Source organism: Typopeltis vanoorti, chromosome 5, assembly GCF_054136105.1.
Source record: "Typopeltis vanoorti isolate ZY-2024b chromosome 5, IOZ_Tvanoo_1.0, whole genome shotgun sequence".
NCBI classification, from domain to species: Eukaryota; Metazoa; Arthropoda; class Arachnida; order Uropygi; family Thelyphonidae; genus Typopeltis; species Typopeltis vanoorti.
The window spans coordinates 15,175,671-15,202,553 of record NC_143553.1 but is presented as its reverse complement, the minus strand read 5'-3'; the positions used below and the strand labels follow the sequence as shown (position 1 = coordinate 15,202,553).

The 26,883-nt window shown below is 37.9% G+C and overlaps 1 protein-coding gene across 4 annotated transcripts in view; it reads left to right on the top strand.

The window, feature by feature from the left end:
* The window catches only part of LOC150106232 (voltage-dependent calcium channel subunit alpha-2/delta-3-like), a 2,133,114-nt gene that overhangs the window by 380,173 nt on the left and 1,726,058 nt on the right, over positions 1–26,883 (top strand). For all 4 annotated transcript variants that reach the window (XM_090393048.1, XM_090393049.1, XM_090393047.1 and 1 more), the window contains one exon: positions 3,776–3,835. In XM_090393048.1, coding sequence (XP_090249174.1) covers positions 3,776–3,835 — 60 coding nt within the window. The remainder of the gene's footprint in view (positions 1–3,775; positions 3,836–26,883) is intronic.

Sequence of the window (26,883 nt, the reverse complement as noted above, 5' to 3'; positions counted from 1 at the left end):
CCCCATATGCTCAGGCAATGGATTCCAATCATCCACCACTCTCCATGCAAAAAATCTGTTCCTCACCCCCACCTTATACAGCTTCCAGGGATGGCCTCTTGTTCTCTCCCCTGTCTCCAGATATTCTATGAAAAATCTCATCCATGATAATCTGGTAATTACCACTTACCAACTTACACATCTCGATCATGTCTCCCCCTTTTTTTTTCCTATCCACTAGACTCTGTAATTTGCATTCTCCCAATCTGTCTTCATATTTCACATTTCAGAAACCAACTTAGTCAATCATCTTTGGATCTCTTCAACATTTCATCATCCTTTTGAAAACCTGGCAACCAGATTTGTGCTCAGTAATCCATATGCAGCATGATCAGAGTCTTGTACAATATAATCAAAATACCCTTATTTCTACATGTCAGTGTTTCCTGCATCATTCCGATAATCTGCTATGTCGTCCTCACAATTTTATTATTATTATTATTGTTATGATACCTCCAGGGAATCCAAAGACTCATCAAGGGAGGGTGTGCCAACAGCATCGAACGATTGTTCTCTTTCCAACTACTAACCACGCTCAAACTTGCTTAACTTTAGCAAAATGTCCACAAAATTTCAAGTCCCCCATCCACCATTACTCCTAAATCTTACATCCAAATAAGTAAGAAGATTGATAAAGCATAAATAAGAAGACTGATAAAACACGATCTTCCTTTAGCAAACTTATTTTATATTTTATTATTTTCAGTGGAAAGCTTCTTTCACTGTTCATGGGTATATTAGAATGGAGAATTTCCTGAAAAGGAAGGCAGGGTCAAGGATTACTTTGCTCTATTGAAAATATGATGTGTTCTTCTTGGGAAAAAAAAAAAAGAAAGAATTAATTGCAAACAAAAGTGATAATTAATAATATAGGAGGGTGAGTTTATGTGGTCCGTTGAAAAATTACATGCAACGTTATATGTTAATATTTGGCAACACGAATGTTCAATAATATTAATGATGTCATTCAGAAAAAGACGAAAAATTAGCAATTCTCTTTTTGGTCATACCAAATGCATTAGTCAAAACAAGTATACCATAAGTTACTAGCCAATACTGAATGTTAGAAAAAGCTCTGTGATATTTGGTGCGAAATTCAGTTTCCATCAGCAACATGTGAAGAGAGAATTTGCTTTTCTTGGATAAAAACTTTGTCAAATTTATTTGTGCATTTTCAACACTTGCAATGCACAAGCAGGATGGACAACAGTGTTCCGCTCAATGACATAATTTTACAGTCCTCAGAAAAGTCAGACTTGGGGCTTATAATGATTCTACTGTGCCCCTTTTTGGACCGCTGGGTCCCAGAAAATTGTATCATCTTTTTCCCTATCCTTCATCTGCCCTGTGTATTGTGGATTAGATCCATTCATTGATTTGATGAAGAAACTGATGATCTTATCGAGTTCAAATTCTGTTGGCCTAAAATTAGCAGCATTGGACAGAAGAATATTAACACTCAGGACTCCAACAATAAAAAAATTTATGTTGCCCACGAATTACATGATAATAGGAGTATCAAGGTATGGGACAGCAGCATGGATCAATAGTAGTAGTAGTAGCATGAAAGGAAAATACTTATATTTGAATAGAAATTATATTCTTGTTGTCATTCTTATTTATCCAAGCATGAGGAAAGAAAAGTTTATAAGTATATCTTCATTGGAAACTTATGTAGAGAGATAGTTGATTTCATGTCAAGTTGCCCTTGATCCTAGGACAACTTTCTGTGAAATCAACTGCACAACTATACAAGTAGCTTACTAGTGAAGATATCCGGCCTGGTTGGCCGAGTGGTTAGCGTATCCGTTCTCCAGTCAAAAGGCTGTAGGTTCAAATCCCGCTGTGGGCATGAATGTTTGTGATTGTCTGTGAATACTAGTGGTGGTGGTTGGCGGTAGATGGTGGTGTAGTTATGGTTCATTGCAGTTGGTGAATTGAGTGGTGGAGACAGAATTGTAGAGTAGGTGCCCTCCCTCGATGAGTCTTTGGACTCCCTGGAGGTGTCACGTAATAATAATAATAATATCTCATTTGCAGACTTTTTTAATGCACTGGGTAAAACAGGAGTGATTACTAGTATATAATTCCTTGTCAACTATAATGAATCGATGGTGTCATTGGAATATTTGGTCTGCTGGCAACAAAATGGTGTACTGCTAATGCAGATAGAATGGGCATACGAAGAGTACTGTCGACAGGGTGTAGCATAGAGGCAACCTGCCACACGCCATAGCTTAATAAGGGCACTCGTTCAGCGATATTGCAGTAGGCACCATTACTACGCTAACAGGAATTTTTAGCGTAGCGACGTCTAGCAACTATATCGATAGAGGGGGACATAGCTTATAATTTAAATTTAGAAGTGCTTATAAACAGTTTTATTGTGCAATATCCCAGTAGAAAACATTTAATTAATATTATTATGTAATCGTTTTGCATTAATATTTCTCTTGTAATAAAAACCAAATAGCAATTGGAGATTTTCTTATATTTTTATCTTATAATCCATCAGGGCAATATTTATTTGTTTGCCTCAGGGCACGATCTAATCTGGCGACGGCCCTGCATACGAATACCTTAACTTACTTGTAAACAGATAAGTAAGAGCTTTCAAGTAAGTTAAAGTATTAACTTACTCGAAAGGGCCATATGCAGGGCTGTTGTTAGATTAGATTGCACCCTGAGACAAACAATTAAATATCGTCCCTGATGGATTATAAGATAAAAATATAAGAAAATCTCCAATTGCTATTTGGTTTTATTACAAGAGAAACATAAATGCAAAACATTACATAATAATATTAATTAAATGCTTGCTCTATGGGGATATTGCACAATAAAAGAGGGTGCTGTGAATGTATCTAATAAGCTAGCCACCTAATGTAGATCTTTTCCTACCTGAAACCTCCATATTTTTGATATGCATGTGTACTCTCCTGAGTCTGAGAAAGAATGAGAAATCCTGATTGTTGGTTTTTGCTTAAACTTTTTTTCTCCTTCGACTCAGTTCATTCATTTCAATTAATAGAGTTTCAAAAATCTAATTGATAAATAGTTTCTAAATTAAATACATATACAAAGCATGATAATATATAATGATAATACATCCAATAAGAACCACAAATAGGAAAAACAAAGAAAAAAAATTTTAAAAACAATTAACTAGTGTCTTGTCGTCTGTGGCATATACATTATCAAGATTGAATTAAATTAAAAAAAAAATATATATATATATATATTTACAGATTGATTTATATATAATAGTTGTTATCTTAGAAATGAATCTGCTAATATGTTTTCTCCCAAATTTTCAATTTAATCCTGCTGATGTATGTCACAGAGGAGTGTAGGAAAATGGCTAATTAAACATCTTTTTTTTTCTCTGACTTGACTCTTTGTGGTTCATACCGAATATATTAGTAGTAGTGTCGTAGTTGGAGAATTAAGTAGTAGTGGAGAGGATGAGATGTATTTAGCGAAGTAGAGTAGTGTGCCCTCCCATGGTGAGTCCTTGTGCTCCCTGGTGGTGTCACGTAATAATTGTAATAATAATATCAATAAAATTATAAAAATTCACACCCTGAAATCTTGATATCAGATATATGAAGCATACAGAAGTCGTTTATAAATGAAGTTTCAAGCTGTTTAATATTAAATAAATGCTCAACATGAATATATTAAATACATATTATAAATAATTTAATAATCCAATTTTTTGCTTTCATTTTAACAGAGAATAGCAGAAGTGGCACAATTTGCAGCAAATGGTTATCACCACGATAAAAATGTTAAGGTAAGCAAGGTTTCTTTGAACTGGAAATAAACTTGTTTCTTCATCTAAATAATACTTTATGACATGATTTAAACCTGAGGATGTATCAACTATATAATAATAATAATAATAATAATAATAATAAACTAATAGTAACTAGTTTTATGAAGTGAGATTGAGATATATGAATAACACAAGATGCAAATTCAGTTTCATTGTTTTTTTTTTTTTTTTCATTCCAAACACAGTGCTGTTTACAAATATGCACTTTTTTTTAAATTAATTATGCCCTTAATTTAGTTTTTGACTATAGTTTCTACATTAGTTATCATTAGTAAAGCAATGCTTAAATTGGACTGCTTTTAGGACAAGAATGCTAAAAAAATGAACAAACTGTTTATACTATGATAATAAGTTAAAAAGTAACACTCTTCCAAGTTCTTTATTTTCTTTTTATATGCTGTCTCTTTTAGTTCTTCTTTTAATCCCAAACGAAATTGATGAAAAACTGCCCACTCTAAATGCAGTTTTCTTCCTCAGAGACTTTCAGATTACTTGCAAGAGTCAGTAATCTGTGATAAAAGTCTGTAACAGTTTTCTTCTCCCTTTGTATGTAGTATAATTTCCATATAGTTTTGCTTATGCTCCTAACGTTAGAGTATTTGATAATTAACGTATCTTTAAATTTTGAATAATCTAATGTGTTTCTTAGTATTGGGGAGGAATAAAAAAATTTCTTAGCCTTTCCAATTAGCTTATTTCTTAGCAGAATTAGTAGCTGAAATTCGAACCAGTTTCCTATTCTTCTTAATTCTTCTACAAAACTAAAATAGGAATGAATGTCATCATTTTCGTCCCCAGAGAACGATGGAATAACAAAGTGAGGATTTACAGTCCTAAAAAACTCCTTGTCATCCATTTTTATGTCAATGCTAGTTACTTTACAATCAGTAGTATCAAAATTCATATAAATTCAATTTCAATTGCAAACTTTACCTGTTCCTTAAGCCAAAACTATCCCAATCCACTTCACTTGAATTTTATTATGTGGATTTTATCCTGCTGAAGGCTGCACCATTGTAATATATGCACCTGTCTACTATTATTCTATCTATTTCCTTACTTAGTATTACTTTTTTGCCCCCCCCCCTTTTTATTCTGTAAAAGTTGATCTTGTTATTTTCCAAGAGCCAATTCATAGGTCTGGTATGTATTATTCTTTCATTTAGTTTACAGAGAGTGCTAGTCAAAGCTATTGGTCTGTAGTTTTTACAATCACTAGAGCTTTTGTGTTAGGTTTTAGTAAGGTATAATGACTGATGTTTTCCATATTTTTGGTAGTTTAACTGTATTAAACTACCAAAAAACTTTGCCTGCAAAGGTTGGTCGATTGGTAGAGCCTCTGCTACTAATGGCTTAGTTAAGTAAGTTTGAGCATGGTTAGTAGTTGAAAGGGGGCCAATCGTTCGATGCTGTTGGCACACTCTCCCTCGATGAGTCTTTGGACTCCCTGGAGGTGTCAAATAATAATAATAATAATAATAATAATAGTATTCCAGGAAGTATTAAATATCTTCAGAAGATGGAAGTTTTGGGCTATTTTCCCATTTTTTAATCATATGTCTGTTGGATCATGAATGAGGCCTGCCGTTACTAGACAGACCTTCATTCAGGATCCAGCAAGAACAGAGCCTAAATCAAAAGATACCTGTACTGCTGGTGCAAATTGTACTACAAATAAAAAGAAGGGAGGGAAGTGTATCATGTAAATATTAAATGAGTGCATATCTGTTTACCCAAAGAGGTAAAAGCACTGTAGGTTATGTTGTATGTGATATGTCAAGGAAAAGGGATATATGAATTTGTAGTGAGGCGACATATTTGACGACTAACCCAAGAATAGGCTGTGTGAAACAGTGCATACTCAGTGGTGACTAAGGGCCCAGAGGTCATGACCTTGGCAAACTCATTAGTGACCTTACAAGCAAGGTTCGCAAAAAGAGACAAACATGGACAATTCTTTGGGAGCAGCTCTCTCACGTGTTCAAGTGCAACGTCATCGAAACGACTGTGACTGAAAGCTGCAGTACAATAGCAGTTGGTGGTCGGAAAAAAAAGGAGGAGAGTAGAGGGAACGTGAAGCAGGAAGGAGAAAAAAAAGGGAATGTGATCGAAGCATGGAGGGCAGGAAGCGTTGGCTGTAGAACAAAGGGATGCCAGTGCAGACAGTCGGATTAAGTCTGACGAAAACCTCTAAGTGCAGACCGACGAAGACGTGGGACCAAGAGGAACCTCAACCACAATGTCCTTCTAGAAGGGTTCATAAGTCCTGGAGATGTATGGCAAAATATTCCCACCGACAGCAAAGTTCCAGTGTGCATTGATCCAGAAGGGAGAGTGCTCCACAAAGTGAGTAAGGTCAAACCAGGGTTTCAATGTGACTCACGCGTGGTGACGAAGTGTGATTATATGCTACATCAAATGGTAATGTAAAACTTTGCTACATATAAAATATGTTAAATGTTGAAGGGGGAAGCAGCTAAGATCTTTCATTAGCAAAGGAAGCTGAGACTATTTGTTGGTATTGGAACTTATAGAGACCTTGGACTGGTAGTCCGAAGACCCATGTCATGTGATCTTCACATCATGCATATATGTGTAACTTTAGCGATCTCTCCAGAGATCCATGTTCAGATAATTAATAGTATATTCTTATTATTATTATTATTCAGGCCTCCATTGAGTCAAAAGACTCATCGTGGGAGGTCCTTCCTAAGAACATAAAGTCTGTCAAGACCCATCAAGGGGAGGTCCCCCCATTAGAAACACAAAGTCTATCATACCACTCCTTAAACTCATTGACCGTTCTCGCTCTCACCACTCCATCAGGCAATGCATTCCACGGTTCAACCACCCTCCACGCAAAGAAACCACTCCTCACCCTCTTGCTCACAGTTTCCTTTCGTAACTTCCAGGAATGGCCTCTTGTCATCACTCCTTCCCACTGTTCAACCAAACGAAAGAACTCCCCAGTGTCAACCCTGTAACCACCTCTCATCAGTTTAAAAGTCTCAGTCATATCACCTCTCCTTCTTCTATCCACTAAACTCTGCAGTTCACGTTCCCTCAGCCGATCCTCATAACTATGCTTGTACAGTCCTGAAACCATCTTTGTCATCCATCTTTGTATCCTTTCCACAGTTGGATTATTGTTCTGACCAAATCTGAAAACAATAATCCAAGTGTGGTCTGATCAGGGACTTATACAACGGAATGATAACCCTCTTATCTCTACAGGTCAGTGTCCTTCTCATAATTGTAGCAAACCTCTGTGTTACTTTCACCACCTTTGAAATATGTCCCCTAAACTTCAGGTTTCTATCAATCATCAACCCCAGATCTCTTGTCCCCCCTACTTCTTCTAGTATAACTCCTCCCATAGAGTATGCAGCATCCCATCGATGTTTCCCAAACCTCAAGACCTTACATTTTGCTGCATTACACTGAAACCCCCATTCATTTGCCCATCTATCTAGCTTAATTAAATCCTCTAGCAGGGATACTACATCTGCACTATTACTAATAATCCTTCCCAGCTTCAAATCATCCGCAAACAACTGAATATCCCCTTGCAATCCACTGCCAATGTCATTGATATAAAGGTTAAACAATATAGGTCCTAGTACTGAGCCCTGTAGGACCCCACTTGTAACCCTCTGCCTCCTTGAAACTGCTCCACCATATACAACTCTCTGATACCTATCAGACAGCCAATAATGAATCCAGTTGACTAATCTGACATCCAGACCCATGTGCTGCAACTTAAATATCAGCTTATCGTGTGGCACCCTGTCAAATGCCTTCGCTAAGTCTAAGAAAATTGCAGTATATGCCTTTCCCTCATCTAATGTTCTAACTTTATTATAACAGGCTAGCATATTGCTAAAACAAGAGCACCCTTTCACAAATCCATGTTAACTCTCACAGATAACATTCCCCTCATCTGTCCAATGCTGTATACGGTCCCTCACTACTTTCTCCAAAATCTTAACAACTACCGATGACACACAGACTGGTCTATAATTAGACACTTCCAGTCTGTTACCACCCTTATGCAATGGCACTATCTTACCTTCCTTCCATTCCCTGGGCACCTTTGCCGAACCCAGACTTTCATTGAAAAGCCAGGTTAGAGGCACTGTTAGTTCCCTAGCACATTTTATCAAAATTCGTGGTGAAATACCATCCAGTCCCAAAGCTTTACTGATATCCAGAGTACTCAGTATTTAAAACACACTCTTCTCCTGTACCTTAAACTTTGAACCTGCCCTATCCCTCTAGCATTAAAACTGACTCCTCCAGGATGAAATACTCCAATAAAGTGTTCATTGAACAATTCTACTATGTCCTCTGCATCAGTCACTCTATTCCCATTATTATTCCACAATATCATTCTTCAACAATCATTTCTCCTCCTACTGGCCACATATCTAAAAAATTCCCTAGGATTTTCTTTGGATCTTAGTGCCAATCTCCTCTCATATTCCAGTTTCGCTTTCCTTACCACACTAGTCACTCTTCTGGCCTGTGTCTTATATTCTTCATGCATCTTCTCTTCACTTGTCTCCTTACATCTCTTCCATAGCCTCTTTTTCGCATGCAATTCCTGTTTAATATTGTTTGTCATCCACTTTAATCCAAATTGTGTCCTCTTCTTCACTCGTGGTATACAACTTACCATTGATGCTAACAAATATTCTTTCCCAATTTCCCACGCACTAATGATATCCCCGGCCTTCCAATTCCTCCTTCCATGAAACTTCCCGAAGTTGACGTCTAAGACTATTATAATCACCTGCTTTAAAATTCCACATCATCAGTTCCCGTCTCTTTGATACTCCTGCATGTCTATTCATTTTCCAAGTCAAAACCATATGGTCACTCTCTCTCTCCAACTGGTGGGAGAGATGTCATCTCAGTTATTATCAACTCTTCTGATGCTATAACCAAATCCAAAACTCTTGAACCTATTGTTCCCTCTATTACATGTTGCCTAAGACATTTGTCCCTCAAGAATTCTAGAAATTCCATTTCCCTATTGCTACATACATCTTCCTCTCTCCAATATATACTACTATAGTTAAAATCTCCCATAACAATCATTCTTCTTGCACTTGCCAAACTTAGCTGTCTAAACATCTCCTGGTCCCCATCCTCTGTGCTCCTGGGTCTGTAGCAACACCCCACTAAATATCCTGTCTTGCCCACCTCTACCTCACACCATATGCTCTCAAAATCATTTGTCTCACTGCATTCCAAAGCCTCCACTCTTAGAGGACATAAGTCATCACTTATCATGAGCAGTACTCCACCACCACTCTTTCCCTTCCTATCCTGCCAAAAAATGCTATAACCTGCTATTTCTACTGCTGTTATTATATCCTCTTCTGGCAACCACGTCTCAGTGATCCCAATAATGTTTGGCCAGGCTGTTGCTATCTGCGCCACCAATTCCTCTCCCTTATTCTGGACACTCCTGGCATTAGTATAAAGCATATAAATGCCATTGTTTTTTCTATACCCAGCATTATCCTCTCGAGACTCCACTAGTTCAGTGTTACCTGATGTCGTCTCCCTTCTCTCAAGTATCCATTCCCACATGAGGCCACCCCTGCAATAATCCTCCCTGGGACACACTGACTCGTTCAGAACAGCAATCTCTTCAGATGCCTATGTCCTTCCTCGTTCAAATGTAAGTGGTCTCTCGCATACAATTCCTCTCTTTCCTCAAAGGCACTCCAAGCATCCACATATACCAGTCCTCTCTTGTCACACATCCTAGCTATTATGTCATTTAATATTACTGATCTTCTGCTCAGCTCGTCATTATCATACCTAGGCAACATGCACACTATTTTTCCTCTTTCTGTCTTCTTCCGTACAGCTTCAAGCAAAAATCTCATATCTATCGCTGCACGACTTACATTACCACTCAAGTCATTTGTTCCTAGCATCACAATCATCTCCTTCACCCTTTCACCTCTCTTAATTGCCATAGCCACCCTTTCTATTGTTCCTCCTGGCAAACACTCCTAACGCATCCTATCTTGAACACCAAGGATCATTGAGTCACCATACATTATACCTCTTACCATACCCTCTCTCCTATTGTTTCCATTCTCTCCTCTTCTTTCATACCCATAGGTCTCTCTCATTCCCTCTCCTCTACTGCTATTCTCTCTTCTTGCATTCCCATATCTCTCTCTCTCCTACTCTTTCCATTCTCTCCTCTTCTAGCACTCCCATACCCCTCTCTTATTCCATCTCTCCTACTGTTTCCATCCTCTCGTCTGCTAGCATTCCCATACATCTCTCTCATTCCCTCTCTCCTACTGTTTCCATTTTCTCCACTTCTAGCACTTCCATATCCCTCTCTCATTCCCTCTCTTCTACTGTTTCCTTTCTCTCCTCTTGTAACACTCCCAAAATTCTCTCTCTCTCCCCTAGTCTGATTTGCCTTGCATTTATCTCTTCCATTCTCCTAATCTTATCTTTCATACTTCTGCTCTCATTCACAAGACATTCCACCTCCTCTTTCAGCTCATCTATCTCCCTCTGCAGGTCAGTCACTCTTAATCTAAATTCACTCTCCCAAACAAAACCATCTCCTAAACTTTCACAGTCACTCACACCTTGCACACTATCAACTATTATTTTCTCGTTCATATATATATTTTTTCATTCTCTTCTATCACGCTACTTGTCTTCCTACATTCATTCCCCATTCCTGGAGCAACAAGGTCAGATATTGATATTTCTAATGCACTTATTTCCTCCAACTGCCTGCATTTTGCGCACATATGCTCTCCGCTCTCTTTCACAAGCCACATATCCAATTCCCGAGATTCATACATGTCACAAGTACTGCATGCCACAAAGTCCCTTATGATATTGCTTATAATAGAGTTCTTAAATGGCGGAGGACTTGGCGATATGCCACTTGCGACTGCAGCTGAATCCGCCATCATTCCTTTCTGCTGAGTAGCATAATCTTTAATAATTATTCAATTAATAAATTCCGTTAAATAAAAAAGAAAAAAATACAAGCAAAACAAAACATTTAAGTACACTAAATATAATTAAATAAAATGAAATATAACTAAATACAGTAATGAAAACTTAGCTATTTTTTCTTCCACCGTTATGCATTCGATTCCGACGGTAACCAAAATATATTATATCACGACAGCAACTAACTTCCAAAAAACAACCACCGAAGTACACTCCTATTCAGAGAAACAATTTAGCACTCAAAAATGGAGAAAAAAAAAATCCATAACATTCTTAAAAAATAGCAATCTTGTCCTATTTGAAATTGTCATGTATTACCATGTAGAGCATTTAAAGTTTGAAATAATAATTAACTGATTGAATGATTTATGTTCTATGTGTCCTAATCTTGTAAAAATTAAATTTTGTGTTTCTTGTTAAATCCTGGTCACTGAATTGTGTTTGAGAACGACATTGCCACTCACCAACACACAAACTGTGATAAAAGGGGAAGAGTACCTAATAAAATTTAGTAAGGCTAGGAGAGGGCACGACTGCAAAATCCCTGAATCCGTACACCGTTCTACCTGACTTGGGTCAAGTAAGATAAACGTTGGATTCAGGAAGGGCCCACGACATTCAAGGGGTGACTATAACTGGTGCAGAACAAAGAAATTTGTTAGAGTCTATGATCCGAGGGAGCTTTAGATCCCAGGTCACAGGAAAGCACGCTAACAGGCCATATACAAGGCTCAGAAAAAATATACCGTGAAGTGGCAACGTAACATGTCCAAAGATAAGGTCAATTCAGGATCAATTTGATTAATTGCTGTTTCTAATTCTGTCATTATGAGGTCCTAAGTAAAGATGTCTTCAGAAGTATAGGTTCTGGATTGAATTAGCAATGTTTTGCAGTTTTCCTGCACTTTGTTGCATTGTAGTTTGCTCACTTTTGATTAATGTTTGGCTAGTATATTTGCCATCTGTTTGTTTGTTGCTGCTGTATTAATTCTTGAGGAGACTATGTTTGAAGAGTGATCAGTATCCAGAAGTGTTGCATTATTTAATAATCTGATGATATTCCAGTGTTGTGAGTCTTTTCTTGATTCTAGTCTATTGCAGAATTCATCCACATTTTTTATTTGCAGTTAGGAATTTCATCTTCTATGTTTTGAGTTAATTCTATTAACTTCATTTTTAATTTATAACCTAAAAATGAACTGCTGGGTTTGTTTACAAATGCAAGAAGTCTCAGAACCTTGCTGTTCTCTGTGGTTAAAAGCATGGGTTTGTTAAAGGGATATCATGTTTTACTAACTTACTTACATACTATAACAAGGTGACAAATACCTTGGATAGGGGAGATGCGATATACAGTGGTGTACTTGGATTTTACAAAGCGAGGTGAAATTGTTTCAGTGATTGAGATTATTATTATTATTAACAACTGACCTCCATGGAGGCGGAGACTCATCGTGGGAGGTACATAATATTGCACACAATGCTCATCCAACCATGCTTAAAACTGATTCAATGTATCTACATTCACAACACACTCAGACAATGCATTCCACTCTCCAACCCCTCCCCATGGAAAGAATCTTTTCCTCACTCCTCTGCTCACACCCTCCTTAGACAGTTTCCAGTGATGGCCTTTTGTTTTCTATCCCCCTCTCCCATTCTATGAAAAATCTCTTCAATGTCAGCCTGATAACAACCTCTGACTAGCTTATATCTCACAATCATATCCCCCCCCCCCCATTCCTCCAATTCACAAGGATCTGCAACTTACATTCTGTCAATCTGTCCTCATACTCCACATTCCAAAGACCACTGGCCAACTTTGTGAATCTTCTCTGGACCCTTGCCAACATATATGCATCACCATGAAAACCTGGCAACCAAATCTGTACACAATAAGGCCTGATCAAGGCCTTATACAAAGGAATCATAACCTCTCTATTTTTGCATGTCATGGTCCTCCATATCATTGCCATTATCAGATTTGACATCTTCACAACTTGTTCAATGTGGCCCCTGTATTTCAGGTCCTTGTCCACCATCACTCCTAGATCTCTCATCTCCTCTACTTCTGTTAAAGTTTCCCCATCGAGTGTATACTTTGCTTCTCATCATTGCTTATCAAATCTCAAACCTTACACTTTACAACATTAAACTGGTAATTCCAATTATCTGCCAATTCATGCAATCTATTCAAGTCCTCTTGTTCAGCCATAACATCTGCTTGAGTTTGTATGCTCTTTTGCATCATTTAAAAACAGCTGTATATCACTAATTAAACCTATCCCAATATCATTAACATACAAATTGAATAACAATGGTCCCAACACTGATGCCTGCAGTACACCACTAGTGACCTTTCTCTTTTGGGATATTGCACACCCATATACAACTTTCTGATACCTATCTGCATGGCCGGGTGGACAGATTGTGCCCCGCATAACAGCACCTGATCAGGAGGGGCACCATTTAATTTCAATTTGCAAATTCTATTTAATGGGGTTGTCATAAAACATTCTGTTATTCTATTACCCTGCTTTGTCTTTGTTCTCTTTACCTATAATTTGGGAATGAACTATTGACTGCCGCCATCTATCTATTTCTATTATCTTATTTCCCACACTCTATAGTCAAACAGATTTATTTGTTTTACGACTGAACCAGATAGACTATATATTGAGTGCAAGATTATAAGATCTTAAATCAAAGACAAAGCAGATATTGTTTATTTTCCCTGCTTATATATATATATATATATATATATATATATATATATATCCTCACTTTAAATTGGTTGTGGCATAAATATAAATCCCATGAACTTATCCTATGCAGATTTCAATTTTTTATGAAAGTGCATTTATAGAATCAGTCCAATGTATTGTTCACAAACCATTGGACTGATGAATGATTCAGTCCAATGTGAATCATTCAGAATAATTCACATTCACATATATATGCATAAAATGTTATTACAATTCTCTTGCTACTCTCAATTCTTTCTAATCGAACCTTAGTTCTAAGTTAATTCACAATATAGAAAAATATTAATTGAATATAACGCATACCTTGTTTAAGCCTAATTCATGATTAATATACCTTATCTCATAAACATAAACACTTGATGCACATTCTTGTTCAGTATTCTAACTACTTACAATTCGTGTTCAGCATACTGTCTTTCACATTAACCTTTTGTTCACAAGTAGTCTTTTTCTTGTCTTTCTTTCCATCTGCCAAACTCGTTCCTCATTTTTCCGCTAAATTTCTTCCTTGTCTGAGTCATCTATTATTCTTTGCTGTATAGGACCCTTAACTTGGATGTGATGTAGAGCTCTTTCCGTTTGAGGCGATCGACACAATACTTTTCACGGGGCAATGGACCCAAGCAGAAGACTCAGAAACCACGACGCTTCTCTTTAGATTTCCTATAGCAAACCTAGCATAATGATGGACCCAGGCAAGAGAAGGTTTGAGAACCCTAAGACAAACTTCCTTCTCTTTCAATTCCCAACAACAACCTTATGTGAGAGCGGACCCAGGTAAGAGAAAGTCCCAAGACAAATTTCCTCCTCGATGACCTGCCTTATATACGCTCAGACTTCCCTTGTGTTAATGCATGCATCTCTTGAAAATAGTCACATGTTGACATTCGGACATGCTGATGTCATTTTTCATGCATCTTTAGAATTCTCTATCTATAGCAATTCTTAGAATTCTTCACTATGGTCACATATTGACCACTGGACAAGATGGCATCGTTCTTTACACATTTGGAAATTATCATCTATGACAATTCTTGATTACCAGATCATTTACACCAGTATGATATATGCTGATAAAGTGCTCGTTCAATAATTCCACTATATCATTTGCAGCTGTTAGTCTACTACTATGACTATCCACCAATGTTAATCTGCCATAATTATTCTTTTTGGAAGTTTTTTTTTCTCCACTTGGTTAGACCATAATAAATTTAGTTTAATCCTTTATCCAAGTGTAAGTAAACAAAGTTTGTGCCTGAAGTATCTTCAGGACTGAGGCAACTTGTGGTAAAGGTGGACCAAGCTCTCATCACTCATTGTCTCAGTATCTGCCATAATGCAAAGCACATCTCCTTGCAGACATGTATTAAGGGAAGGGTCACTACTCAGATCGGTTTTTACCTTTATTGAGGTCTCGTCAGTGAGAGCCAGGCCCAGAAGTGGTGATACTAAGGCAGAAGCAATGGAGAAGTCATATTTACCTATACAAGTTGACAAAAGGTGTACAACCTTATTATTAAATTACTCTGGATTTAGAAAAAGATATTGGAAGTTTTTTTTTCTCCACTTGATTAGACTATAATAAATTTAGTTTAATCCTTTATCCAAGTGTAAGCAAACAAAGTTTGCACCTGAAGTATCTTCAGGACTGAGGCAACTCGTGGTAAAGGTGGACCAAGCTCTCATCTCTCCTTGTCTCAGTATCTCCCATAATGCAAAGCACATCTCCTTGCTGACATGCATAATGCTATTCTGGGTCTGGCTCCCACTGACGAGACCTCAGTAATGGTCGAAACCAGTCTGGGTAGTGACCCTTCCTTTAATGCATAGCATTATACATGTCTGCAAGGAGATGTGCTTTGCATTATGGAAGATACTGAGACAAAGAGGGATGAGCTTGGTCCACCTTTACCACGAGTTGCCTCAGTCCTGAAGATACTTAAGGAGCAAACTTTGTTTGCGTACAATTGGATAAAGGATTAAACTAAATTTATTATAATTATTCCTCCTTCTGCTTGCCATGAAGCAAAAAAATTCCCTTGAAAAAATTGGACTGACCAGCCAATCTCCTCATACTGCACCTTTTCTTTCCTTTCTTTCAAGCTTACATGTGGATCCGAATGCATTTTCAAAAATTATGGAGACAACTACCATGTTGGAATAAAAACTTTAGTTTAATATAACTAAAAATCTACATTCGACGTTTCGACCTTTATGTCAAGGTCATCTTCTGGAGCATACAACTATACACAGAAAACAAGCTACACTACAATCAAATTGGTTGTTAAAGATACTGACCAACTGCTACAACAATTGTTGGCCTGACCTCTGGTAAAAAAAAAAAAAAAAAAAGAAAATTATACATCAACGCTAGAGTCCTATTGTTAGTGTTATCTGTTGGTTGTAGAAATACATTGGGCCCAACAACAAGTATCTATCTATATACATATATTAACATCATGATTATACTTGTACATTCCAGCCAGTTGGTATGGAATGGTTTCTAATACTAGCTGAAGATTGCTTAGAGTCCTGACTTATGCTGTATCTTATATATATTAGGTAGGCTGAATGTGTGCCATCCAGATCCTTGGAATTTTCATGCCATCTTTGTTGTTGATATTTGGGTGGTTTATTGGGATTTCACAGGCTTCCTTAAATTTCCTTTCATACCAGGTTTTTGTGTGGTGTAAAGAGCGGGTGGTTTTCCAGTTGATTTGGTGTAAGGTGTTGAACATGTGGTCTGAGAGGCCTGCTTCACCATAATGGTTTTATTTAATGTGTCTAATGTGTTCTTTCTTGCATATGGGGATTGTCCATCTTGTTTCACCAGTAAGTTACAGGTGCAGCAGATGCAATAGACTCCAGGATGTGCTAATAGGAGGAGAGGATCCTTAGAGGAGTTGAATATGGTTTTAAGTTTAGTGGGTGGTTTAAAGGTGGCATTGAGGTAGTTGTCTCCATAATTTTCAAAAATGCATTCGGATCACCGTGTAAGCTTAAAAGAAAGGATTCAGATCATCCATGGAAATGATACCCACAAGTGCTGCCATCGTTATGGTAAGTTAAAGATTCGCATTTCCCTCTTGATCAATCGACTGGCCTTTTTAAAGAGATGCAGAGACAATAACCTTATTCCTATCTGCATCAGGCTAAAAAAGAAATTTACGTCTGCTAAAGCACTCCGTATTTATGACCGCACAGAAAAAGCAATGCTCAGAGAACAGATCCAAACAACCTAGCAACAACACAAAATCTGGTTTCAAAATTGCAATCTGAACTATCGAACTATATTAATCCAGACATTCTACAAGTACTTGAAAGAATTACTGACAATTCAGCCAATTATACCCTGGAAAAGAACAAAGAAAAACTCAAGACCAAATTCCACAGTTTGAAACAAAGGCAAAATATGGCGGCCAATCACAGGGATCCATCCAATCAGAAGACCTCCTCCCTGATAAACACCAACAATGAACAACAAACAAGGGAGACAAGGAGCGACCAACCACCGGCAAGCAAGAACCACGTGATCAACCTATCAAGCCACACCCTGAACAACGAACTTATGCTACTGAATAAAGGACTTAACTACGCAATAGCACCTAGAAAGGTAAATAAATTGGATTTTATCTACCACAAAGAAAGAGGCATCAGGTCCCTACCTAACAACATAGCCGATAAAATATGATTAGAAACTAGTAATGTCCTGAACACTAAGAAAACCATATAGAACAATCTCACAAAAACAGAACTAGCAGCAATTAAGTCATTAAAAGCCAAACAAAACATAATAATAACGAAATCGGATAAAGGCAATGCCACTGTCGTCCTTGACAGGTCAACATACATACTTCAGATGAATCAACTAGTAGCCGATAACAACACATATAAGCTGGTAAATTATAACCCAACAAAAAGGATAAAGGATAAAACAGAGAAACTACTGAAGTCCGTCACTTCTTGGCCACCAGACACACTTAAAAAACTCAAACACCACTACGCCCCCCCCCCCCCCCCAGAATATATGGGGTCCCGAAAATACAGAAACAAAATGTGCCCCTTCGACCAATCGTGGAGGAATAGACAGTCCTGATTACCACTTAGTCAAGAAATTAGCGGCAACACTTAAGGAGTGGTAGGTCATTCCCCCTCTTACATAAAAAAACACACAACACTTTATAAACAAAATTAAAAACATAACACTCAACAAAGATGACTTATTAGTCAGTTTCGACGTTTCTTCCCTTTTCACTAATGTCCCCATCAATGACACAATTCTCCTACTACAGAACAAATTTCCATCCAACATTACAGCCCTCTTTTCCCATGTACTACAGTCCGGTTACTTCGTGTGGCAAAACAAATTTTACCTACAAAAAGAAGGTACAGTCATGGGCTCACCACTATCCCCCCAATCACTAACTTCTACATGGAAACCTTTGAGCAAAGGGCCCTTGATTCCGCCACGCTAAGACCGACAGTCTGGCTTTGACGATGTGTTCGCAATCTGGCCGCATGGGCGACAAATGCTAAACACATTCCTTAACCATCTGAACAAACAACATGCTCATCACCTTTCTAGCCTTTACCTTATACTCTTCATGGATCTGATCACCACCAACTGTCTTGTACCTCCTCCATAACATTTTCTTTTCCAGCACAGCTTGCTCGATTTTGCTTTTCATCCATTTCGCTCCGACTCTATTTACTCGCTTAACTCAGTATGCAGTCATACATTGCTTTTGTCAAGTACTGCCATATGAGTTTCCATGCATTGTCAACATCTTTGCCACTCAGCTCATCTACTCGACGTACTGATGCTAACTGACTGAACATGATAAGAGACAAAGTCACATATCATGAGAGATTTTAAAGGGGCACAAAAATATAACTTTGAACATAGGTGCCTCTCACCCATGGGGAAGCCCTGCCTATCTGACAGCCTCTCACTCATCCAACTCAGAATTCTTTTACCCAATTCTATCTCTTTCAATTTATTTAAGAACTTCTTGTGTGACAGTCTATCAAAAGCTTTTGCAAAATCCATGTACACCACTGTATATGCATCTCCCCTGTCCAAGGTATTTGTCACTTTGTTGTAGTACATAAGTAAGTTCGTGAAACATAATCTCCCCTTAACAAGCCCTTTCAGATTGCCACAGAGAATACTCCTGTTATCAAACAAATTTTTGTATCATACCTCTCGCCAATATCACCAGTACTTTCACCACAACTCCAGATATACAGACTAGACGATAATTTAAAAATACAACCTAATCACCAAATTTATGCAGTGGAACAATTAAACTTCCTTCCATTCCCTTGGAACCCATGCTGATGTAAGACCTATTAAACAGGTGCGTCAATGCTACTGCCAATTCTCTGGAACATTCACTTAAGATGTATGGTGATATGTCATCAAATCCTATCGCCTTATTGACATCAAGTTTATTTATTTCCTCAAATAACTCCTGCTCACTCACAATAAAGCCATCTTCTCCTATTTCCTCTACATGTAAGTTCCTCATGATTCTACTCTAATCAGGATGAAACAGCCTTATAAATTGATCACTGAATACCTCGGCAATGTCTTCTGCAGCAGTTACCATTCTACCACTTTCATGTATTAACATCATCTTACCATTATCATTCTTCCTTCTACTTGCCACATATCTAAAAGCTCTCTAGGTTTGTTTGTTTTTTTTTGCCTGATTTGCCAATTTCTGCTCATACTCTGCTTTTGTTTTCTTACTGAGTCACTCTCCTGGCTTGTTCTTTATACTCTTCATGTAATTGATTATTGCCATTTATTCATCTTTTACTTCCTCCAAAGTACTTTCTTCTTCAGGATTTCATGCTTATGTTCCGCATTCATCTATTTCACACTTACCTTATTCAGCCTTTTGGCCCTCAGAATACATTCACACATTGATGCTGTTATGTATTTCTTTGTCAGTTCACATGAAGCATTTATTTCCTTATTGCTCAACTCCTCATTTCATACTATAGATCCAAGCTATCTCCTAAGCTTGTCATAATAACCAGCCTATAATTCCACATATATCCTTTCCTCACAAAAGTCTATATATGACTAGTCACAATACAGGTAATCACTTCATTATCACTCACTTTCATCAACTGGAAGAAAGTGTGAAACTCCTCTCATAATTGCATCTTCTGATGAAATGATCAGATCTTGAACTCTCGATCCTCGTGTGTTCACCTTTAAGTGCTGCCTGAGATAGTTATCTCTGACGAACTAGAGAAATTAATTTTACTTATTCCCAAATGCTATCTCTTCATTTCATTCTATATACTGCCATTATTAAAATCACCCATAGTAATTACACTTAATTTGTTCACTAGTCCAAGTTGTTTATACATTTCTTCATCACCACCCTCCATATTCCCAGGCCTATAGCAACATCCAGCTAAATATGTCTTCCTCTCAACCTCCACATTACAGCACACTGCCACTATTTTGGGTGAATACACTCAATCACTGAAACCATTTCATCCACCTCATTTCTGAAACTTCTGGCATTTGTAAACAAACACAGTAGTTCATTTTTTTGTCCATAACCATTCCTATTCAAGTTACATGTTGGTTGTGATTTTCCATCACACCTGCCCAATTACCTTTGTCACTACTTACCACATATATCTGCATAGTCTCAGCTTCTTCACCCACATCACAATATACTCCATCTTCGTATGCACATTCCCTGCTACTTTCAACTTCCTTTTCCTATCAGTGGTCCTAACAGGCACTTATATGCCCACAACCTTTCCAAGTATTCTTGGACTTCACAACCCCAACTGTAACTCAAGGATAAGGTGATTAGCCCTATGCCTCCCGGTGTGTCCTATATCTGTAAATGCATGTGTTCATGGGGCTGGTTTGCCTGTTCTGGGGGATGAAAAACCCCCTACGACTGTATGAGACCAGCTAACTCACCTTTAGTTGAAAGAGACCATATAAAGGTTCCTCACGTCACTGACAGGAATTGAACCCAGGCCTTTCTGACCAAACAGCTTCATCTATACCGACTGAGCTACCGAGGCTCACTTCAACATCCACTCTCCATATACCATGTCTCTCTGTCCACCCAAGCTCCTCCCTCATTGCCCTATTCTGCTTGCATTCCCTTTCTATCTTCATCTCTCACACTACTACTGTTTCCACTGCCAAGCAGTTCTGTTTCTTCAATATTACTCTCCTGATTTTTCCCTTCATCTCTTCTTCTGATCTCTTGCACACATCACACACACTGTACTTCCATTCAGCAACACTTTCTCCAGTACTCTTTGCCCCCAAATCACTGGAATAATGGAAACATAGTTGAATGAAGATGATATTCTAGCATGATTAGAAATGGAAGAATACAGTAATTTTCACAAGGATAGAGAGGACAGCAAGGTAGGAGGAGGAGTGCTGCTGATGATAAAAGGGGAATTATGTCCACATAAGGTAGACATGAAAGAGGGAAATAGATGCAGTTGTAATGAGGCAGTGTGGTGTTAAGTGGAGGTTGACTGGAGGATATATTTAATCAGATGTTGTTATAGGCCAAGGAATGTGGAGGGTGGTGATGAAAATATATGTAAATAACTTGGATTAGTGAACGAAGCAAGGGTAATTATTATGAACGACTTTAATTATAGCAGTATAGATTGGAATGAAGATAGCATTTGGGAAGAAAAATGAATTTCTTGATTTCTTGAGAGATAACTATCTCGTGCAGCATGAAAAGGACAGCAAGAAAGGATTGAGAGTTTTAAATCTGATAACTTCCTCACAGGATGTAATTGTGAGTGTAGTTTTACACTTTCTTCTGTTTGCTGAGAGTGATAATGAAGTGATCACCTGAACTGTGGCTAGCCATATGCAGACTTCTGTAGTGAAAGGATACATGTAGAAATACAAGGCAGGTGATTATGATAACCTTAAGAGAGAGCTTGGAGCTATAGCATGGAATGAGGAGTTGGGCGGTATAGAAAAAAGAAGAAAGTATTTTGGAGGCAGTACAAGATGAATAATGGTAATAATCAGTTTCATGAAGAGTATAAAGAACAAGCCAGAAGAGTGACTCAGTAAGGAAAACAAAAGTGCAGTATGAGCAGAAAATGGTAAATCAGACAAAGAAAAGCCCATGAGTGTTTTTTTTTTTTTTTAATATGTGGCAAATAGAAGGAAGAATGACTATTGTAAGATAGATGAAAATGGCAATGAACAATTTATAAGGGTGTTTCATCCTCATCAAAGTGCAATCATGAGGAACTTAAGTGTAGAGGGTATAGGAGAAGATGGCTTAATTTTGAGTGAGTAGGAGGTATTTGAGGAAATAAATAAACTTCATGTCAATAAGATGATAGGATTTGATAACATATCACCATTCATCTTAAGGGAATGTTCCAGGGAAATAGCACTTACATTGGTGCCTGTTTAATATGTCTTACAACCACGCAAGTTCCAAGGGAGTCAAAAGATGGTGAAATTGTCCCTCTGCATAAAGGTGGTGATAAGGCTGTGGATGCAAATGTATATCTGGAGTGCAGAAAGTAACGGAGAGATTGGTGAGAAGTAGGATATAGAAGTGGGTGGATAACAGCAGCATTCTATGTAGTTAAAAGCATGGGTTTGTTAAAGGGATATCATGTTTTACTAACTTACTTACATACTATAACAAGGTGACAAATATCTTGGACAGGGGAGATGCATATACAGTGGTGTACTTGGATTTTGCAAAACTTTTAGATTGCCACATGACAAGCTGTTAAATAAATTGATACTGATTGGATTGGATAACAGATTGCTGACTTCAATCTGTGGCTGGCTGTCAGATAGGTACCAGAAAGTTGTATATGGCGGTGCAGTATCCCAAAACAATATAATCACTAGTGGTATGCTGGAGGGATCAGTTTTGGGACCATTGTTGTTCAATTTGTATATTAATGTTATTGGGATGAGTTTAACTAGTGATATATAGCTGTTTGCGGATGATGAAAAATTGGAGAGAGCAATGCAGAGTCAAGCAGATGTTTTGACCTTACAAGAGAACTTCAGTAGATTTTGCATGAATGGACAGGAGAGTGCAACTATCAGTTCAATGTTGCAAAGTGTAAGGTTTTTCAAGTGTAAGGTGAAATTTGGTAAGCAGCGATGGGATACAAAGTATACACTTGGTGGGGAAACTTTAAAGGAGGTAGAAGAGATGAGAGATCTGGCATTGGTGGTGGTGGACAAGGACTGGAAATTCAGGGGCCACCTTGCCCAAAATGTGAAGATGTCACATCAGATAATGGCAATGATGCAGAGCACACTGACTTGCAGAAACAAACACCTTATAATGCCATTGTATAAAGCCTTGATCAGCCTTCATGTAGATTGTGCACAGGTTTGGTTGCTAGGTTTTCATAGCGATGTGGATATGTTAGAAAGGATCAAGAGAAGATTAATGCTAATTGCAAAGCCAGGAGGTGGGGTGGATATGATTGTCAGATTGATAGGTATTGAGACAGATAAGCTAGTCAGGGGTAGTTATCAGATTGACATAGAATTTGAGTGGGGACAGAAAAGAGGCCATCCCTGGAAATTGTATAAGAAGAGTTGAGCAGAGTAAGGAGAAAGTTCTTTGCATAGAGAGTGGTTGGTGAGTGGAATGTACTGCCTGAGTGTGTTATGAATGTAGATCCATTGAATCAGTTTAATGTATGGTTGGATGAGCATTGTGTGCAATAGTATGTACCTCCCACAATGAATCTCTGACTGCACGGAGGTCAGATGTTAATAGCAATGTTAATAATAATCATATTTTCAGCTCTCCACTATCATGCTGAGGCAGAAGGCTCTCGATTTTTTTCTCTCACTCTTTTATCACATCATCACCAACATTTGCCTAATTTTTCGATACCAAATTCACACTTCATTTCAAGTTATTCTATCATGTATTTCATATTTGAATATCTCTTACCTGTCTTTTTGAACTTATAAAATTATGAATTCTTCCTTCAGGCATTTAGGCAGACACCCATCTCTGAAATTCTTTTCTGCATATCTTGAATTATAGATTCTCCACATGTTACACTCTTCAGAATTCCTCCTCTACTTCTTGACCTGCTATAAACTTTATTTATTCCTCATACTTGTCATGCCACATTTTATTCTTATCTCCTCTCTTCTCAATTCTATTCTTTCTGCCATGTTCTTGGCTTCTTTTACTTACTTACTTAGCACTTTTCTCTTACTGGAATTAGTTAACTTCCACTCTTACCTCCTAATTTATTATTACAGGGGGTCCTCGAGTTACCGTTGGAGATCTGTTCCTGTAGACCGACGTAAGGCGATTTTCGATGCAAGTCAGAATTACCATAGCCTAAGTTACTTACCTAACCTAGAACACCCTAAAGTCATACGTATATATCAAGAAACAGAACTAGGCCATAGGAAAATAAAAGAGAACATAATGACTGTATAGTACAGAAAAATGACAAAAATGAAACTGTAATAAAAAAAAACAAACATAAAACAATCTTTTCGCCTTTTCTTGAATTAACATGAGGCTAATTGGGATATGGCGTTGATGCTGGTCTTCCAGCCAAAGAACAAGAAGCCTTTCCATCTCAATCATGAGCCTACTACGTTTTTTCGTAATCACAGTCGATTTCATGGGCGACAATCCTTTCACGTGTTCAAGGATGTGAAATTTATCCTTGATAATAATCCCGACTGTGGTACGATTTAAGTTCAACGCGTGACCGATGTTCGTTGGCGTTTCTCCCTTTTTTGCCCTTTTAATAATGTCTAATTTCACTTCTAATGTAATGGCTTTCCTTTTCTTTGACACACTGCCATCGCAAGCGTCTGCCTTACGTTTGGGAGCCATATTAAAGCGTAAAAAGTCACAAAAAAACACAAACACAAAAGTGAGAGAGCGAATGTAAACAAAGCATGCAGTACCCAAAGAGTGTATGCTGGAACCCAAGCGACGCCACCTCTCCCAAACAAACTCCGCATAATGGCTTATTCTTCCACCACACTCACAAACAAGTTCGCCCACGATGTTTGAATTTTACGTCGTGCTACTTCAAGTTGAAATTTATTTTTTAAATTATTTATAGGATTACCGCCATAAAGTCAAAACGATGCATGTCGAGGATGACGTAGGTCGAGGACCCCCTGTATTAGTTTATTATTATTATTACACCTTCCATGGAGTTGACAGACTCATCATGGGGATTTATTCAAATGACAACATATTTATCACATAGATTAAAGTCCTCAACATTCCATGCATTAACAACACATTCTGGTAATGCATTTCATTCACTGACAATTCTCCATGTAAAAAATCTACTCCTCACACCTCTCCTCACTATACTTTTACATGACTTCCAGGAATGACCTCTGGTTCTTCCCTTCTCACCTTTTACTCTTTTTTATAATCCCCTCTGGATTAAATCTGATAAAGCCCTGTCACTAGCTTAAACATCTCTATCATATCACCTTCTATCCACCAAACTTTGTAATCCACATCTTTTCAACACTCCAAACTCCTGATATTGTTTTAATCACTCATCTCTGGATTCTCTCCAATGTCTCCACATCACATTGAAAACCTGACCAGATCTGAGCACAATAGTCCAAGTGTGGTCTGACCAGTGCCTTATGCAGTGGCACAACCATTTTCTTATCCTTGCATGTTAGAGTATTTCTTATCATAGCAGCACTACGATGTGCAACCTTTGCAACACTGGCAATATGCCCTCTAAACTTCAGTCTACTGTCAACCATCACTCCTAAATCTCTAATCTCATCCACTTCCTGCAGTACAGCACCATCAATATAGTACACAGCCTTATATTTCTGCACTCCAAAATGATATTGATATTAAAACTACAACCCCACTCTTTTTTGTCCAAGTAAAAAGTCTATTTAAATCTTCCTGAAGGGATTCAGCATCAGCAGTACTACTTATAATTCTTCCCAGCTTTGCATCATCAGCAAATAACTGAAAATCCCCAGTCAGTCCACATGATATATCATTTACAAACAAGTTAAATAGCAGTGGCCCAAGGACAGAACCCTGGGGCACGCCACTGGTTACCCTTCTTTTTGGAGACACTGCTCCATCATACACAACCTGCTGGTATTGTTCAGAGAGCCAATCTCTTATCCATCTAACCAATATACTGTCTATTCCCATCCTCTGCAGCTTGTACATCTACTTATCATGTGGTAATCTATCAAAAGCTTTTGCTAAGTCTGAGAATATTGCTGTATACGATTCTCTTTTATCTAACACATTTGTCACCTTATCATAAAATGCAAGTAAATTACTGAAACAGGACCTATCCTTTACAAATCCATGCTGACCTTCATAAAGAATGTCATGTCCATCAACCCAATTCTGTATTCTATTCCTTATCAATCTCTCCAATACCTTGACCACAGCTGCAGTTATACAGACTGGCCTAAGACTTCCTACTTAGAACCATGCTTGTGGAGTAGTACTATTTTGCCCTCTTTCCACTGCTCTGCAACCCTACCCACTACAGGACTTTCATTGAATAACCAGGTCAAGGGTATAACCAACTGTGGTACACATTCCTTAAACATAATTATTGATTAAGTCATCCATTTCCACAGCCTTATTCACATCTAACTCAACCAACATCTGATACACCTCTGTTTCTTTCACTTCTAATACTTGCCTCTCTTCTATATATTGTATCGGATAATTTATACCAGTATGATATATGCTGATAAAGTGCTTGTTCAATAATTCCACTATATCTTTTGCAGCTGTTAGTCTGTTCCCATGACTATTAACCAATGTTAGTTTGCCATAATTATTCTTCCTCTTGCTTGCCATGCGGTGGAAAAATTCCCTCGAGTTCACCTTGGCCTGACCAGCCAATCTCCTCTCATACTGCACCTTTTCTTTCTTTACCATGCTCGTCACCTTCCTAGCCTGCACCTTATACTCTTCATGGATCTGATCACCACCAACTGTCTTGTACCTCCTCCATAACATTTTCTTTTCCAGCACAACTCGCTCGATTTCACTGTTCATCCATTTCACTCCCATTCTATTTACTTGCTTAACCCTCAGTATGCATTGATACATTGCCTTTGTCAGATACTGCCTTATGAGTTTCAATGCATTTTCAACTCAGTTCATCTTACTTTTGAGCATACCGTCTCAATTAATGCCACAAACTCAGCTC